The following is a 15,000-nucleotide window of genomic DNA, read 5'->3' on the forward strand; positions in this document are numbered from 1 at the left end:
GCGATAACACGTGACGCTCGCGTGGCGAAAATGCGGAACTGAAATGCCAAAACCTAGTAGAAGGTTGAGATATTTATTTAGCGAAGAAACAGGCATCGATTACGTTTGGTTGGAGGACTTACCGATAAATCGAAGAACAGAGGAGTTGAATGCTGAGATAGTAAACTATGTCTCGACCCAAATTAGTGGTGTTTGACCTCGGTAAGTTTATCCATTTGGCTCACATAGCTATCTAAATGTGAGTGAATGGTTGACCTCTCTGGTTTGACGTTAAAGTAAAGTACGCCTTGGTTTGCGTGGATGTACCAGTGAAGCCTGGGTCAGACCAGTCCCGGATAAGCTTGTTAGTGTGGCTACGTGTACGTTCGTGTGCTCACGCCTATTCACTGTACGAGGACAGCAGTCCTGATATTGAGCTGATCTGTCCTGATATTGATCCGATCTGTCCTGATTCTCCGTTTAGATTACACGTTGTGGCCTTTCTGGGTCGACACACACGTTGACCCTCCTTTCCACAAGGATGAAAGGTTGCTTCACCACTCAGTTTCATTATTGTCTTATTATTAGAATTATCTGGCTATTGAAGCTTTCTCACTTTCTCTCTCTCTCTCTCTCTCTCTCTCTCTCTCTCTCTCAGTGGAAGGGTACTGGATTCAAGGAATGAACACGTTACACTTTATAAAGACACTACAGAGGTCCTGCAGTCTGTGTACAGTCAGGGCATCAAGATTGCCGTAGCCTCCCGGTAGGGGTCCTTCCCAACGTTACTCGTCACATCGTGGCTTCCTCAGATTTTTATGTCATGAACGAACACTCTGGTGATATTACACTGTGACTTGCTTTGGTCAAAACACCACAAGGATCTCGTACCCCAGTAACCGTCTCACCCTGTCAAAACAGCCCCAGAACGCCAGCGTGCCTGTTCCTTTAAACGATAATGACTCACTTCTCACCCGCCCCCCCGTTACATTACATTTACGGCATTTAGCAGAGGCTCTTATCCAGAGCTACTTACAAAAGTGCTTTGTCATTTACTCACAGAATACATCCTAGTATAGTACAGTAGGTTAGAGCCCAAGATACCAATGAACTAGAATACAGGGATCACTGCTGATGACTAGAAGTACAAAATACATAAGGTCTCTTTGAAACAATAAACAGTGTAATAAACAATACCCGTCAATAAGTACTAATTTAGTCAGTCAATATAGGAGCAGGGTTAGTTGTCAGTTGTCCCTTCTTCCGCAAGGTGTGCTGACATGAGTTTGGATTTGTGCTACCATGGCAACGGTTGAGCACGACCCCTTAGAGAAGCCACATATGTGTGCTCTGAGGTCTCTCATTCTAGCAGAGCCTCATCTCACAGCTAATGAACTAGCTTCAACGTTACTGTGGTTCCTGCACGCCAATAACTTTCTAAAAAACTAACTAATATACTGCTTCAGTTGGTAGCGTTAGCTAGGGCTTAAAGTTGGATGAAACACAGCGTAATAATTTTTTAATACAAGTAGTATTGATCCCTGTTTTAGTAAACGTTTCGTTTGCCAACCCTGCATTGTACTGACCCAGGCTGTAAGAGATCAGGCACAGTGAGACGTATATAAGCTGTGGGTGGAGACACTCAGATGAGGGTGGTGTAGTACTAATGACTCCTTTAGTGATGTATATAAGCTGTGGGTGGAGACACTCAGGTAGAGGGTGGTGTAATTCTAATGACTCCTTTAGTGACGTATATAAACTGTGGGTGGAGACACTCGGGTAGAGGGTGGTGTAATTCTAATGACTCCTTTAGTGACATATAAGCTGTGGGTGGAGACACTCGGGTAGAGGGTGGTGTAATTCTAATGACTCCTTTAGTGACATATATAAGCTGTGGGTGGAGACACTCGGATAGAGGGTGGTGTAATTCTAATGACTCCTTTAGTGACATATATAAGATGTGGGTGGAGACACTCAGATGAGGGTGGTGTAGTACTAATGACTCCTTTAGTGACGTATATAAGCTGTGGGTGGAGACACTTGGGTAGAGGGTGATGTAATTCTAATGACTACCTTAGTAACATGTATCAGGGAGCCAATTCTGACCAGCTGGTTTCAGCCCCTGTTTTCAGACAGGCAGCCCATGGGAAGCAGACTGGGTTGTCTTATTTCACAGTTCATGGGTTGCTAGGCAGAGTCCCAGTTGTACGTGCACACACGCTGAAAAAGTTAATTTTTCATCATATCCCCTTTGAACGGAGCTGCGTCAGGGTGTTGTGAGGAAGCTGTGAGCAGATCATAATCCCGTAACAGTGTTCATATGTGACCTGGATTAGTTCAGAGCTGGGGGAAACTCCGCCCCGGAGCAGATCCTCTGGGCAGGACATGGGGTTAAACTCCGTGGGGCGGTTGAGTGTTGGGCTCAGAATGTAAGCACTGGTTGTGTTTTTACTTTTCAGGACAGGGGAGGTGGAAGGAGCCAATCAGCTGCTGTCCCTTTACGATCTCAACCAATACATTTCCTTTAAGGAGATATACCCTGGGTCAAAGGTCAAACACTTTAACAGGTACAACTCCCATTTAGTGTGAGTGTGTGTGTGTGTGTGTGTGTGTGCGTGCGTGTGTGTGTGAGTGACAGAGGGAGAGTGCAAGAAGCACTATAAATTACATGATATAAAGTACATGATAAATATTCACAAAAAACCCAAACAAACCAAAACCAAAACAACAAATAAACTTGAATTCTGATGATGTTGGCAACCCAGCTGTGGAGCAGTTATTGTTTACATATACCACCTGCACCTCTGCTCTCCATTATTTTCCTCCAAATTTTAGCCATTATCCCAATTCCCACTCATTAGCTCGCCGACCTGCCCCTGATATATGACCTCTCCCAGCCCTGGAGGGTGCGGCCAGAACGCGTGTGCTCCAAAACCCGTGAAGCCAACACGGAACTGCAGCCCACGCTGTGGCACAGGGCAGCCGAATGCCCTCAGCCATGGCGGCCATCCGTGATTGGCTAGTGACGCTGTGATTGACGGGACAGAGTAATACCATCCCACTCACCCAGAGTGCAGTGCCAGTTTTGCTCTTTTGGACTCCCAGCCACAGATGGCTGTGGCATCATCGGGTTTCAAACCAATCTTTCTCTTCCTCTCGCTTTCGCTTACTCACAAGAGAGAGCGAGAGAGCGAGAGAGCGCACGCGTATACAGACCTTAGTGTAGAATATATGCTGTTGGTGTTTTTTGCAGGTTGAAGAAAGCCAGTGGAGTTCCCTACACAGACATGATGTTCTTTGATGATGAACACAGGAACATTACAGACGTCAGCAGGCTGGGTACGAAACGAAACCGTTTAAACTGTTACCAAGTGTCCCTACACTACATATACTTAACACATGTTCCTACCACACATACTGAACCCCTGTTCCCTACCAAGGGTCCCTAAACTACACATACTGAACCCCTGTTCCCTACCAAGGGTCCCTAAACTACACATATTGAACCCCTGTTCCCTACCAAGGGTCCCTAAACTACACATATTGAACCCCTGTTCCCTACCAAAGGACCCTAAGCTACAATGCCGGGTTCTAACTTAACACTGCTTAACACCTTTAGACTCTGGCCTAATACATAAAGATTTCATTCTTTGTCACCTATAGTACGTCACTCTGGACAATAATGTCTGCTGAATGCTGGAAATGTAGCGTCTATTTGAACCAATACATATTTCCCTGATTTAATGACCTTGTAATTCAGAGGCCTCTGTGAAAATGAGGGAAATCGATATGTGATCATGTGGGTTGACTTTTGAACAGGGTGTGATATTAGAAAATCATGATCGTTTGTCTGCACGCACAAAAAAAAGTACATTATCTTCCCACACGACCCAGAGCTAAAGCACGTGTGAACGTGGTGCTCATCTTAAACTCAGTCTCTCACTTAAACCTTTCAAGTGTCTGTAGGATGCCTACATGTCCATGCGCCCTACCTAGGTTCAGTTACTGAAGGGCTCTCAACCACTCACACTGAAAATGTCTCAAATTGTGCTCACAAACAGCAGCATCCAGTGCCTCCTTCTCGTTTGTTTCTCACTGGCTCTCCCTCTTTCAGGTGTGCACTGTGTGCTGATTCGTAATGGAGTTTCCTCTAACTTGGTCACCGAGCAGCTACAGCAGTTCTGCAGGAAGCACTGAGACCAGCTACCTCTGCTGCCACACTCAGAGTGGCCTGTAGGGGGCAGTATTGAGACACAGTGAAGTGGTTGGAAGGTTACCACTGATTCAAGAACCATAAATGAAGTCAGACATTTAACAGCAACACACAAACAAGCAAAAAACACTTTTGAGAAAAACTTTTAATCAAACGTGGCCCTTGCTTCATTTTAGTTACTGTTCACCAAACAGCTGACACTTCAATCTCTCACTAATCCTTTTCCTCAGTCCACCACCAAAACGCGTACGTTGCATGTACTGTTTCAGAAACCTCTGTGTCTCGTACCTCCTGGTGTGTGACCGTGTATGGGATCATTGTGAGGGGTTATTATTTTAGAGTAACGTCCTGAACCGAGCACTGCAGGACTGTGTCACCCTGCCTTTCAGGACGGCTGTCGTGTGAGACGCCTTGGGTTCGTAGAGCTCTCGTAGGGCCTGTTACAGTTATTAGCACAGCGCTAACCGAAAAATTTAATCTGAGAAATTGTCTTTCTCAGTTCTGTTCAGTGTGTTTCATTGTAAAGGCGGTGTGTTTTACTTCATGTTTAAATATTGTACTTTATCTGAGAGAAAATGTGTGTTTTAGGCTAAATGAAATGATTGTAATCAGCTCTGAGTGTTGTAATTCTCTGCCCACACCCTCTGCTTCCTGCCTCTCCACCACATTCCCATTTATTTACGTTCCTCTTTTTTCTTTCTTCTCTCTTGGGTTTCCATAAAAGTGAATTTTTCTCTCGCTCTCTCGCTCTCTTCTGCCGTGTTGCCTCACGTCTCTGCACTAAGAGGCTCTTAAAGTTGTTTTGGATTAAGCGAATGTTAATTAAAGGGCGACTGATGAGTGCATCTCTCTGGTGGGCGCGTGTAGGCTCCCGTGTGCCAGAGCACAGCCAGCCCCTCCCGGCACCTGTTACGTGCCACACTAATATAAATATCCTCCGATTTTTATGACGTGAGGGGCATCTCATCACAGCCGCGCAAGACATGACTAATTGGACATCAGACCATAAAGGTTGCTTATCTTTAAGCAGAGACACCCCCCGCCCCCAAATTCCCTGAGCAGAACAGCTGTGAACTGAATTGATGGGTGATCATTGGTAGGTTGTGTGCTGCAGTTGAGCAGTAGTGGCGCGGCTGGTCAGTTAGACCTCACCCCGGCAATGTGTGGACAGAGGGCTGACAGCGTCTAGAGACCCCGGAACATTCACTGATCCCGTTCTTCACTTGTATCCTTCACTGCACTGAAGGATTGCGTTATGACCATAAAATATTATTAGATATCTGAGCTAATCTGTGGAGTAATATTACTGATATTACTGATGGCCCTGAGCAGATGGGGTTTTTGGAGGGGTTGGAGGTAGCACAAATTTTAATTTCTCCAAATTTCTCTCTTAATGAGAACATGTTATGGAAATCAGCGCATTCAACGTATTTCTGGTTAAAACAGGGTGTTTGGAAGGTGGCGGGGATTTGATTGGAAACATGACATCATCATACTTTTTCCCCCGACCACTTGGTTATGTAAGCAAAGTTCTGGTGATGTTTTAGAAGTCGTCACATTTCGATGGCAGATTACAGAACTTCTTAAATGGGAGGAATGCAGTGCCTCGGACCCAGGGGTGGAGGGGCCCATACTTTTACCGTGGCAGCAGAAACTGACTCTTGGTTCTTGGAACGTCACCTCACTAGGGGGACGGGGCAGAGACAGGCGCATAAGGTGGAGAGACACCAGCCAGATGTAGTTGGGCTTACCTCTACGTTCAGCGTGGGCTTTGGAGCTAAACTCCTGGATAGCAGATGGCCTCTCCTACCCTGGAGCCGGCCACGGGGCCAGCCTGTGGGTGGTTGTGGAGAGTTGGAGCCTGTCCCAGGAGATGACTGATCTGTGTTCATCTGCGCCCAGCAGCAGCGAGATTAGTCCGCCTTTCTGGAGAAAGTGAAATTCTGGACAGAGTTCCAAGCATTGAGTCTATTGTTTTGATGAGCGACTTGAAAGCTCACATGGCCAACCACAGGGAAACCAGGAGAAGAGAGAGGCCTGTGGAACGGCCTGTCTACTCTGATCATGAGCGCTGGCTTGTTATTGGCCATCTGTGCTAGCCTTAATTTGTCCACACCGAACGCCCCATTTGAACACAAGGCTGCTCGTAAGTGCATGTGGAAGACGAGCCCCTTGGGCGGAAGGTCTAGGACCTACTTGCGACCTAAAGCCGTGTTTTAAGCTTTCACGTGAAGAGAGGTGTGGGGCTGTTAACAGACCACCATCTGGTGGGGAGTTGGACCAGATGGCAGGGAAAACTACTGGGGGGACCTGGTATGCCCGGACGTGTCATGAGGGTCTGCTGGGAAAGACTGGTGGAGCACTCTGTCCGGAATGATTTCAACTCCCGACTCACCCATTCCGTAGGAGCTGTGGGATACAGACATGGCTGGTTAGAGTACCATGTATGATGATGTACCTGTGCTGATACTGCTCAGTACATCACGTACCAGACCCACTGGAAAGCCTGTATCGCTGTCTCTATTACTGTCTCTAAAGAGAGGAACGTTACTGTCTCTATTACTGTCTCTAAAGAGAGGAACGTTACTGTCTCTATTACTGTCTCTAAAGAGAGGAACGTTACTGTCTCTATTACTGTCTCTAAAGAGAGGAACGTTACTGTCTATCGCTGTCTCTAAAGAGAGGAATGTTACTGTCTCTATTACTGTCTCTAAAGAGAGGAACGTTACTGTCTATCGCTGTCTCTAAAGAGAGGAATGTTACTGTCTATTACTGTCTCTAAAGAGAGTAACGTTACTGTCTCTATTACTGTCTCTAAAGAGAGGAACGTTACTGTCTCTATTACTGTTTCTAAAGAGAGGAACGTTACTGTCTCTATCGCTGTCTCTAAAGAGGAATGTTACTGTCTCTATTACTGTCTCTAAAGAGAGTAACGTTACTGTCTCTATTACTGTCTCTAAAGAGAGTAACGTTACTGTCTATTACTGTCTCTAAAGAGAGGAACGTTACTGTCTCTTACTGTTTCTAAAGAGAGGAACGTTACTGTCTCTATTACTGTCTCTAAAGAGAGGAACGTTACTGTCTCTATTACTGTTTCTAAAGAGAGGAACGTTACTGTCTCTATTACTGTCTCTAAAGAGAGGAACGTTACTGTCTCTATTACTGTCTCTAAAGAGAGGAACGTTACTGTCTCTATTACTGTCTCTAAAGAGAGGAACGTTACTGTCTCTATTACTGTCTCTAAAGAGAGGAACGTTACTGTCTCTATTACTGTCTCTAAAGAGAGGAACGTTACTGTCTCTATTACTGTCTCTAAAGAGAGGAACGTTACTGTCTCTATTACCGTCTAAAGAGAGGAACGTTACTGTCTCTATTACTGTCTCTAAAGAGAGGAACGTTACTGTCTCTATTACTGTTTCTTAAGAGAGGAACGTTACTGTCTCTAAAGAGAGGAACGTTACTGTCTCTATTACTGTCTCTAAAGAGAGGAACGTTACTGTCTCTATTACTGTCTCTAAAGAGAGGAACGTTACTGTCTCTAAAGAGAGGAACGTTACTGTCTCTATTACTGTCTCTAAAGAGAGGAACGTTACTGTCTATTACTGTCTCTAAAGAGAGGAACATTACTGTCTCTAAAGAGAGGAACGTTACTGTCTCTATTACTGTCTCTAAAGAGAGGAATGTTACTGTCTCTATTACTGTCTCTAAAGAGAGGAACGTTACTGTCTCCATCACTGTCGTTAAAGAGAGGAACGTTACTGTCTCACTGTCTGCTTAGAGCCTGCTTCTGTAATTTTTTTTTCCATGTCTCTGTTGTTTTCAGAGGTGTCTAAGTGACGTTCATTAGAGAAGGAGCTTAGGTATCTGTTGTGCAGTCATTAACCTAAAGCTAGTTAACACTAATCAGTGTTCACACAGAGAGTCCTGCAGCCATACCACAGCAGAGGAAAATTCCCATAAAACACTGGGGTGCTGTGGACACCTCATTAGACACCTCATGGGAGTGTAGTGTGTACAACCCATCTGCTGACATGTTCGTTAGGAACCGCTCCTCATCGGGAATCGGCATCTGACCACAGCCACCACTGGCTAAACGTGACCCATTGGTGTCCCTGACAAACTCCAGCAACACTGCTGCTCCTGATAAACACCTCCAAGCTCCCATCCACGTCTGTGCTACTCCTGCGTGAAGAATGGCCTACACCTAAATTACATCCAGCCAGAGGTGCTCCTGTGCTCAGGATCAGACTAGTAACAAGCCCTCGTTCACAAACATGGACCCTGAGTCAAAATGCACTACTGGATTTATTTTGCAATCACTCAGTTCATTTAAGTCTAGTTAACACGCCTGGTTGTTCACAGGGTGTTGAGACCTGGCTCCTGGGTAAGGGAGAGTGAGACATTTCTAGGGACCGTATGTCAGGTGCGTGGAACTGCACCTATAAGTCAAGGCCGCTTTCTAAAGGGTCATTACAGAGCAGTCGAAGCTTTGTGCTGCTTCTCAGGTGGCTGCCAAGTGTTGGTTACCGTTCTAAAACTAGTCCTTTCTCATTCGGCTTTGAAGATTTTTATTTATTTTTAAATTCCTAATAATTTATTTAACGATCTTCCTTCTCCTGTGCCTCATGGGTAATTTATGTAAAAAGGTCGAGGGTGGCATGGAGAAGAGTACCCAAGACCACAGATGACCAATAGCAGAGCAGCCTCTGTGTGGGGGGTGTGTCCTAACACTGAACCCTGCTCCCTCTTTACTGTGATGTGTGTGTGTGTGTGTGTGTGTGTGTGTGGGGGGGGTCCTAACACTGACCCCTGCTCCCTCCTTACTGTGATGTGTGTGTGTGTGTGTGTGGGGGGGGGTCCTAACACTGACCCCTGCTCCCTCCTTACTGTGATGTGTGTGTGTGTGTGTGGGGGGGGGTCCTAACACTGACCCCTGCTCCCTCTTTACTGTGATGTGTGTGTGTGTGTGGGGGGGGTGTCCTAACACTGACCCCTGCTCCCTCCTTACTGTGATGTGTGTGTGTGTGTGTGTGGGGGGGGGGGGTCCTAACACTGACCCCTGCTCCCTCTTTACTGTGATGTGTGTGGGGGTGGGTGGGTGTGTGTGTCCTAACACTGACCCCTGCTCCCTCTTTACTGTGATGTGTGTGTGTGTGTGGGGGGGGGGGGGGTCCTAACACTGACCCCTGCTCCCTCTTTACTGTGATGTGTGTGGGGGTGGGTGGGTGTGGGTGTCCTAACACTGACCCCTGCTCCCTCTTTACTGTGATGTGCGTGTGTGTGTGTGGGGGGGGGGGGGGGTGCCCTAACACTGACCCCTGCTCCCTCTTTACTGTGATGTGTGTGTGTGTGTGGGGGGGGGGGTCCTAACACTGACCCCTGCTCCCTCCTTACTGTGATGTGTGTGTGTGTGTGTGTGTGGGGGGGGGGTCCTAACACTGACCCCTGCTCCCTCTTTACTGTGATGTGTGTGTGTGTGTGGGGGGGGGGGTGTCCTAACACTGACCCCTGCTCCCTCCTTACTGTGATGTGTGTGTGTGTGTGTGTAGGGGGGGTGTCCTAACACTGACCCCTGCTCCCTCTTTACTGTGATGTGTGTGTGTGTGTGTGTGTGGGGGGGGGTGTCCTAACACTGACCCCTGCTCCCTCTTTACTGTGATGTGTGTGTGTGTGTGGGGGGGGGTGTCCTAACACTGACCCCTGCTCCCTATTTACTGTGATGTGTGTGTGTGTGTGTGGGGGGGTGTCCTAACACTGACCCCTGCTCCCTATTTACTGTGATGTGTGTGTGTGTGTGGGGGGGGTGTCCTAACACTGACCCCTGCTCCCCTTTTTACTGTGGTGTGTGTGCGGGGGGGGGGGGGGGGTGTCCTAAAACAGATCCCTCCTCCCTGCTTAACTGTGATGTGGGGGGGTGTGTCTGTGCTGTTACGGGTCCCTCTGGATTGAGTGATTCTGTGGATTTAGTGGTGAGGATGTGGGCTCTTAAATGTCTCAGTGGTGAGGACGTGGGCTCTTAAACGTCTCACTGGTGAGGACGTGGGCTCTTAAACGTCTCAGTGGTGAGGATGTGGGCTCTTAAACGTCTCAGTGGTGAGGACGTGGGCTCCTAAATGTCTCAGTGGTGAGGACGTGGGCTCCTAAATGTCTCAGTGGTGAGGATGTGGGCTCTTAAATGTCTCACTGGTGAGGACGTGGGCTCTTAAACGTCTTAGTGGTGAGGACGTGGTGAGCATTTGACGAGTAAATGCTGCAGGTCCTGGATCTCTCCACTGGTGCACATGGCCAGGAGACCATGATGCTATCAGAGGCCATAGGTTCTAGGGGTCAGTGTGATTATCTGTCACACACATACATGCACCTAGATGTGAGTGGTTGCATTTGCATGTGTGTGCGTGGTTGTGTTTGCATATGAGTGTGTGAGTGGTTACAAGTGTGTCGTTTCAGAACATAAATCTGAATAAATAGTGTTAACTGCATGTCTGATTAACTGGTGAAATTTATTTGAAAGTTTAAAGTGCAATACACCAACATAATATGCAGAATGATGAACACAGAAAGGTCTTGTGGTTTATTTCCACTGTGGTGCCGAGGTGACCCTCAGATCCCTGTGAAGGAGTTCCAGACGGTCCTGTTTATTTTACACAAGAACATCTCGAGGGTCGAAGACACCCGTCAGTGAGGGCAAAACCCTCCGCAAGAGATCGTCACATAGACAGAGAACTATTAACAGAGTCTTTGTTAGTAAATCCATCACCTTCTTGACTACATGGGCATATTTACATATGTACATGACAAATTATGAACATGTGTACATGACATCTGCTTACATCTGTAGTTTGAATGGGGAAGGAAACATGATGGGGTGGATACTGTCAGCGTTGATTTGCATAGTCTCTGAGGGAGTGTCTGCGTGTGTTACCAGTCACAGGTTTGGACACACCTGTTTATTTTTAATAATTTGTACTTTTTAGAAAAACTGAAGGTATTAAATGAAATAACACATATGCAGTCATGCTGTGTAAAACAAACAGATTTGAGATTTTTTACAGAGTTTCTTCCACACTCTGGAAGGTCCAACCTTCTTCCACAGCTACCCATGATACTTCCCATGATCCTTACCACCAGCATTTTGATTACAAACCCAATATGCTCTAAAGTGCATCTTTAAATGTCACATTTTTCAGTAGATATTTTAGTACTAGTCCAAAAACAAACTTAAAAATGCTGCTTTAATAATGCCAATAATGAACGTTTTAATAATAATCAGATTATTCTCTATTATTCTAATCATCTTTCTCATACGCAAGGTCCTACGTTTCCACCACCCTCAGGTGTGTTGGAGTTACGTTTCCACCACCCTCAGGTGTGTTGGAGTTACGTTTCCACCACCTTCAGGTGTGTTGGAGTTACGTTTCCACCACCTTCAGGTGTGTTGGAGTTACGTTTCCACCACCCTCAGGTGTGTTGGAGTTACGTTTCCACCACCCTCAGGTGTGTTGGAGTTACGTTTCCACCACCCTCAGGTGTGTTGGAGTTACGTTTCCACCACCCTCAGGTGTGTTGGAGTTACGTTTCCACCACCTTCAGGTGTGTTGGAGTTACGTTTCCACCACCCTCAGGTGTGTTAGAGTTACGTTTCCACCACCTTCAGGTGTGTTGGAGTTACGTTTCCACCACCTTCAGGTGTGTTGGAGTTACGTTTCCACCACCCTCAGGTGTGTTGGAGTTACGTTTCCACCACCCTCAGGTGTGTTGGAGTTACGTTTCCACCACCCTCAGGTGTGTTGGAGTTACGTTTCCACCACCCTCAGGTGTGTTGGAGTTACGTTTCCACCACCTTCAGGTGTGTTGGAGTTACGTTTCCACCACCCTCAGGTGTGTTAGAGTTACGTTTCCACCACCTTCAGGTGTGTTGGAGTTACGTTTCCACCACCTTCAGGTGTGTTGGAGTTACGTTTCCACCACCCTCAGGTGTGTTGGAGTTATGTTTCCACCACCCTCAGGTGTGTTGGGGGACGTCGTTTCCACCACCTTCAGGTGTGTTGGGGGACGTCGTTTCCACCACCTTCAGGTGTGTTGGAGTTACGTTTCCACCACCTTCAGGTGTGTTGGAGTTACGTTTCCACCACCTTCAGGTGTGTTGGGGGACGTCGTTTCCACCACCTTCAGGTGTGTTGGGGGACGTCGTTTCCACCACCTTCAGGTGTGTTGGGTGACGTCATTTCCACCACCCTCAGGTGTGTTGGGGGACGTCGTTTCCACCACCTTCAGGTGTGTTGGGGGATGTTTCTACCAGTTTTGCACAGTGCTGAGACACGTTTCCTCTCATTCCTCCTGGCAGACTTGCTCCAGGAGCTTCAGGTTGTTTGCAGTTGCCCTCCTTCACAGGCTGGTCAGTGCAGAGCTCTCAGGGGCTGTTTGTTGACTGTCGTGGACTGGGGCTCCTACACTGTGGCCTCAGCCACTGACCGCTGTCCCCAGCACCTGTCCTGCTCGGACGCTGGGTTTGAGAAGACAGCCCTGGCCAGGCAGTGCCTGCATTTCCACGCAGGTGATCCAGCAGTGCACACTGGGATATCCAAACACTTTGAGATTGTTCTGCAGTCTGGTCCTATCTTGTGCAAGTGTAGACCATCATCTTTATTCTTCTGAAAATGCTGTTTTGTCTCGGTTGTCGTGGCTTGTCTGACCCGCTGCATTTGAAGTAACGTGGCCTTTTATTCAGAACAGGTAACATCTTTTAATGATCCACAGACGAGTCATTTTAAGCCAATTACATCCTTGTTAGGGCAATGCGTTTCATCTGTGTGAACCCTGCTGCCAGCACGGGCTGAATTACTTATGCAAACTGCATTTTTCATTTTTCTCACCAGATATTTTCTTACATAAATCCCATATTAAAGTCATTTTCAGGTTTATAGGTCTTATAGTTTATTTTAAAACACAGCGCATTATAATAAAATGTCATTTGCGAACGAGGCAAATTTGCTGACTTTTAAGGGGGCTGAATTACTTTGGCCGGGCACCGCGTGTGTATGACTCACTTTTATGGTGGTGTAACACAGAGGTGTTTCTCCTGACAGCTACACCTGTGTGGTTTGGTGTGTCGGGGGATTAAACAGTCGGTTGTTGTATTTGAAAGAATTCATGTGCCAATCAAAGTAATCCCAGCTAATACCAACAATCTCCAAATCACCATCACAACCTCTCAGATTAGAAACACAAGCCACCCGTCGGTCTGAAGGAAGAAACGAACACGTCAGGTTTGGAGTTTTTCTTTGTGCGGCAGATGCGTACTCTCTTCTCCCAGCTACGTGGGGTGAGAACCTGATTTACAGCTCGTCGGCCAGCGGCGTGGACGCCCATAATGGTGAGAAGCGCAGAGGAAGAGGTTGTTACCGGGTTGAAAGTCAAGGGAAGTCAAACGGCAGAGCAACGAGGGAACTCGGCAGGAGGCCCAGAAGTAGGTGACACGCAGGAAAGCGTTTAAACAAGTCCGCGCCCAGAGCAGTGACGTGGAGCTACTGCAACCTTGTTAAAAACACCTCACTTTCACTCTCCTCTCACTCTCCCCTCATTCTTACTCCCCTCTCACTCTCCCTGAACCATTATCCTCTCACTTTATTTCTGCTTTGTTATGTGGCAGCTTTTTCTTATTAATACATAAGCATCAATATTAATAGGGGTCATGCATTATTCATGAGGCCTGTTTTTCAAACAATGGCGCTCACGAGGGCCCGCAATCAATATTTCAGATATGAGATGTTTTGTAACTTTGGCTCAGAGTGCATAAGTGAATTATTTACACAAATGTTATGGGAAACTGGGGAACGCAACATCGCTCTTATTTCCTCCGGTGGGCCTGGAAAATGTGTGTGCGTGTGCACGCGTGTGCATGTGTTCGCCAGCATATGTGTGGCTAAGCGTGTTAGCAGCATTGTGGATGTTAGCGGTGTGTCCGGTGAATAGCCACTGTGTGAGTGTGTGTGTGTGTGTGTGTGTGTGTGTGAGTGTGTTATAGTTGTGAATTTTGTGAATTACTGATCTCAAACAGAGTAACTGGATCTCTTGGTATTGCGATATTATTTACTAAATTATAAAAAAATGTTTTGAATTACCCCAACAGGAAATATCACAATAAGTTACCCTACTGTGATCTCTCTTTCTCTCTCTCGCCCCCTCTCTCTCTCACTCGCTCTTTCCCTCTCCTCTCCCCCCTCCCTGTTCCATCCCTCTCTCCTTCTCTTTCTCCACACTGCCTATCTCTCCGGGTCCTCCCCGCCTGGCCACCGTCTGCTCGTCGCATGTCTCCCTCGCCCTGTCTCTGAAGATCTGCAGCAGTGTGTGAAACTTGGGTCCCCACTCGTCTACGCCCTCTGCCTCCTCTGCCTGCCTCTCGCCCTCGCTCTCCAGGGAGCTGAGGGACGTGGCCTGAGACCCCGCCCCCTCCACCCCGTACGTCTGCAGCGAATCGTATGGCGGCTGCATGGGGTCATAGGTCACCTGGGCTAATCGGTCCTGCAGGAAGTCGCCCATTCTGTGAGTAAGTGAGTTAGAGCCACTCCTCATCGCCCACTCCCCCACACGGCTCCCTAAGCCCCGCCCTCCCGTGTATAACCCCACCCCTCCTTGGAAAGGCATGAAAAGGGGTTGAGAATAGTCCCGCCCTGCCAGTGCATATACACCCACCGACTCACTCGCCTCTGGGTACAGACAAGTAGTTCCGACCAGTGGTATCCCTCCGCCCCCTCTCCGCAGTGCCCCCTCTGTGGTTCTGAGTGCCTGCAGGGGGCGCTGCGGTGCTG

General features: G+C 47.4%; 2 protein-coding genes across 2 annotated transcripts in view; one reads left to right on the forward strand and one right to left on the reverse strand.

Annotated features, from left to right (window-relative positions):
- The first annotated feature begins 5 nt into the window (after window positions 1-5).
- Window positions 6-4,803, forward strand: mdp1 (magnesium dependent phosphatase 1). Its single transcript, XM_026995829.3, has 6 exons — window positions 6-201; window positions 464-527; window positions 638-745; window positions 2,439-2,546; window positions 3,233-3,318; window positions 4,094-4,803. The coding sequence occupies exons 1-6, from the start codon at window positions 168-170 to the stop codon at window positions 4,174-4,176; spliced, it is 483 nt and encodes a 160-aa protein (XP_026851630.3). The 5' UTR covers window positions 6-167; the 3' UTR covers window positions 4,177-4,803.
- Window positions 4,804-10,675: 5,872 nt separating this feature from the next.
- The window catches only part of cdh24a (cadherin 24, type 2a), a 50,494-nt gene continuing 46,169 nt past the window's right edge, over window positions 10,676-15,000 (reverse strand). Inside the window, exon 14 of the mRNA XM_081704850.1 lies at window positions 10,676-15,000. This exon is cut by the window's right edge and continues 184 nt beyond it. Coding sequence (XP_081560976.1) covers window positions 14,384-15,000 — 617 coding nt within the window. The 3' untranslated portion in view covers window positions 10,676-14,383.

This window comes from Electrophorus electricus, chromosome 21, assembly GCF_041902795.1.
Source record: "Electrophorus electricus isolate QZ-2024a chromosome 21, ASM4190279v1, whole genome shotgun sequence".
In the NCBI taxonomy this organism is placed as follows: Eukaryota; Metazoa; Chordata; class Actinopteri; order Gymnotiformes; family Gymnotidae; genus Electrophorus; species Electrophorus electricus.

Coding starts and splice junctions, on each gene's coding strand:
- mdp1 (XM_026995829.3), top strand. CDS start 168: ATGTCTCGACCCAAATTAGTGGTGTTTGACCTCG. Junction 202..463: donor ATTAGTGGTGTTTGACCTCG/GTAAGTTTATCC, acceptor TTCTCCGTTTAG/ATTACACGTTGTGGCCTTTC. Junction 746..2,438: donor AAGATTGCCGTAGCCTCCCG/GTAGGGGTCCTT, acceptor TTTACTTTTCAG/GACAGGGGAGGTGGAAGGAG.